This window comes from Sesamum indicum, unplaced genomic scaffold (genome assembly GCF_000512975.1).
Source record: "Sesamum indicum cultivar Zhongzhi No. 13 unplaced genomic scaffold, S_indicum_v1.0 scaffold00615, whole genome shotgun sequence".
Lineage (NCBI taxonomy): Eukaryota > Viridiplantae > Streptophyta > Magnoliopsida > Lamiales > Pedaliaceae > Sesamum > Sesamum indicum.
Genome location: NW_011628476.1, coordinates 3,432 through 6,103, shown reverse-complemented (window position 1 = coordinate 6,103; position 2,672 = coordinate 3,432). Strand labels below are relative to the sequence as shown.

At 45.4% G+C, this 2,672-nt stretch overlaps 1 protein-coding gene across 1 annotated transcript; it reads left to right on the top strand.

The window, feature by feature from the left end:
• Nucleotides 1–81: 81 nt before the first annotated feature.
• On the top strand, nt 82–2,053 carry LOC110011481. The gene is made up of 5 exons (XM_020691645.1): nt 82–463; nt 538–682; nt 1,153–1,328; nt 1,473–1,584; nt 1,741–2,053. The coding sequence occupies exons 1-5, from the start codon at nt 82–84 to the stop codon at nt 2,051–2,053; spliced, it is 1,128 nt and encodes a 375-aa protein (XP_020547304.1).
• Nucleotides 2,054–2,672: the final 619 nt, after the last annotated feature.

The following is a 2,672-nucleotide window of genomic DNA, read 5'->3' as shown; positions in this document are numbered from 1 at the left end:
TTATACCTAGAGCATTGTTGTCGAATGGTTTTGGCCAAGGCGGCGAAGCTAGAGCAAATCATGCTTCATTAAAGAGCTAAAATGGAGTGGATGAAGGGGGTGACCAATGCTCCATGGTTTTTTTTCACAAGATTGCGCAACGAAGGACAACAAGGAGAATCTTGCAAATTAATGATGAACACGGAGTCACCCATATGGGAGCAGCAGGCGGTGGTAAATGAATTTGTCTCCTTCTTCCAAAACCTGCTAGGAGGAGAGAGACGACGAGATGTAGTTGATATCCGGTTCCTTAGACCATGGGCATGGCATTTGCTGACAGACGACGAGGCCAACTCTGTCTTATTGCCTTTCACCCCGGTTGATGTTAAACAGGTAGTGTTTGATATTGCTGAGGATAAAGCATCGGGGCCCGATGGGTACTCATCAGGTTTCTTTAAAGCGGCATGGCCGATGTGGGACAGAGGTAAGGGAAAGCGGTGTTGGATTTCTTTAATACCGGGAGGCTCTTGAAACAAATCAACACCACTTTGCTGGCAGTTATAGAGGCCAACTCTGTCTTATTGCCTTTCACCCCGGTTGATGTTAAACAGGTAGTGTTTGATATTGCTGAGGATAAAGCATCGGGGCCCGATGGGTACTCATCAGGTTTCTTTAAAGCGGCATGGCCGATGTGGGACAGGAGGTAAGGGAAGCGGTGTTGGATTTCTTTAATACCGGGAGGCTCTTGAAACAAATCAACACCACTTTGCTGGCAGTTATACCGAAGGTTCACTCCCTAATGTCCATAAGTGATTTTCGACCCATTTCTTGATGTAATGTGCTTTATAAGATTACCGCCAAACTCATTGTCCAATGATTGAGTGTGGTTTTGGACAAACTCATTAGCCCCTGCCAAACAACATTTGTGCCTAACAAAAGTATCAGTGATAATATCATGCTAGCCCAGGAATTCTTTTCGGGATACAACCAGACACGCCTTCCTCCCAGTGATAATATCATGCTAGCCCAGGAATTCTTTTCGGGATACAACCAGACACGCCTTCCTCCCAGATGTGCGTTGAAAGTGGATATTAGAAAGGCGTATGATACGATTGAGTGGGACTTTCTGTCTGTTGTTCTTGAGCTATTTGGGTTCCCGAACATATTTACCAGGTGGATTGAGGAATGTGTCACTACAACATCTTTCTCAGTCGGGCTCAATGGAAAGCCCCATGGATTCTTCACGGGAGCTAGAGGGCTACGACAGGGGGATCCTCTTTCATCGTACTTATTTGTGCTCGTCATGGAGGTGCTACACTTGGGTTTTCTCCAGTTGATTGATCAAAAAGGTCCTTTTACGTTTCACTGAAAATGCAAAGCAGCGCGTGTGTTCCAGTTTGGGTTCGCTGACGACCTACTATTGTTAAGCAAGACTGACATTACATCCATCGGAGTTTTCAAAATGGGACTTGATCGATTTGCTGGATGGTCAGAGCTGAAGCTGAACGTCCAAAAGAGTCATCTTATCATCTCAGGGTCAACACAGGGACTTAGAGAAGATATACTGACTTTACTTGGGTTCCAGGAAGGGCAACTGTCGATGAGGTACCTTGGTCTTCCTCTCCTATTTTCTAAATTGTCTTTTTCAGATTGCCAACTGTTATTGATAAAAATTGACCAACATGTTGCTGGGTGGGAGGGGCTTGCACTTTCATATGCCGGAAGAGTGTAAATTCTAAAATCTGTGCTCACATCACTTAGTGTTTATTGGGCCTCTGCAATCATTTTGTCGAAGAAAATCATTAAAGAAATTGAGAAAAGACTACGAGCTTTCTTATGGAAAGGAATAGGGAACAGTGGATACGCAAAGGTAGCATGGAATGACGTGTGTCGGCCTGTTGAGGAGGGAGGCCAAGGAATCAGGGATGTTGCTACATTGAATCAGGCATTAATGAGTAAGAAACTCTGTGATGTAATCCGATGCGAGAGGACATCAATTTGGGTGGACTGGTTGTACGCTAGTCGGTTACAAAACACCTCTGTTTGGACAGTACGCGATGATAGGGGTTCATAGGGTTGGAGGAAATTGCTACGTCTTCGAAGTTACATTCGCCCAGTGGTGGATTACTGTATTGGAGATGGAACGAGTTTCTATATATGGCAGGATGCATGGCACCCTCTTGGGTCACTTATTAATAGATTCCCGTGCGCTCTGAACCTATTGGGACTGGATTTGTCGACCAAGCTTAGCTCGATCATTTGTGGAGGTGAATGGCGATGGCCCACTATCACGGATTTTGAGTGCCTCGAAATAACTCATGTACTACCTCCAATCCATGGAGAAGCAGACAGTATTATTTGGAGAGTGGACGGTGGACAACCCTCAACTAAGGCCCTTACTAGATTATTTGATCCACCAGGAACGAAAGTAGACTGGGCTTCCCTACTTTTGGGTTCCTGTAAGATCCCTCGTCACCTCTTCATTTTATGGATGGCAATTCTTGGCAAACTCCCAACGACGGACAAACCATGGCTATCTCATCTCGGTGATTGTGTCTTGTGTGATGGGGCGATGGAGAATCATACTCACCTTTTCTTCCAATGCCGATATAGTAGACAGTGCCTTTCCGAGATCCGCAAATTGGTTCTATTCCCATGGCCCAACCGAGATTGGGCAAATGACATTGATTGGG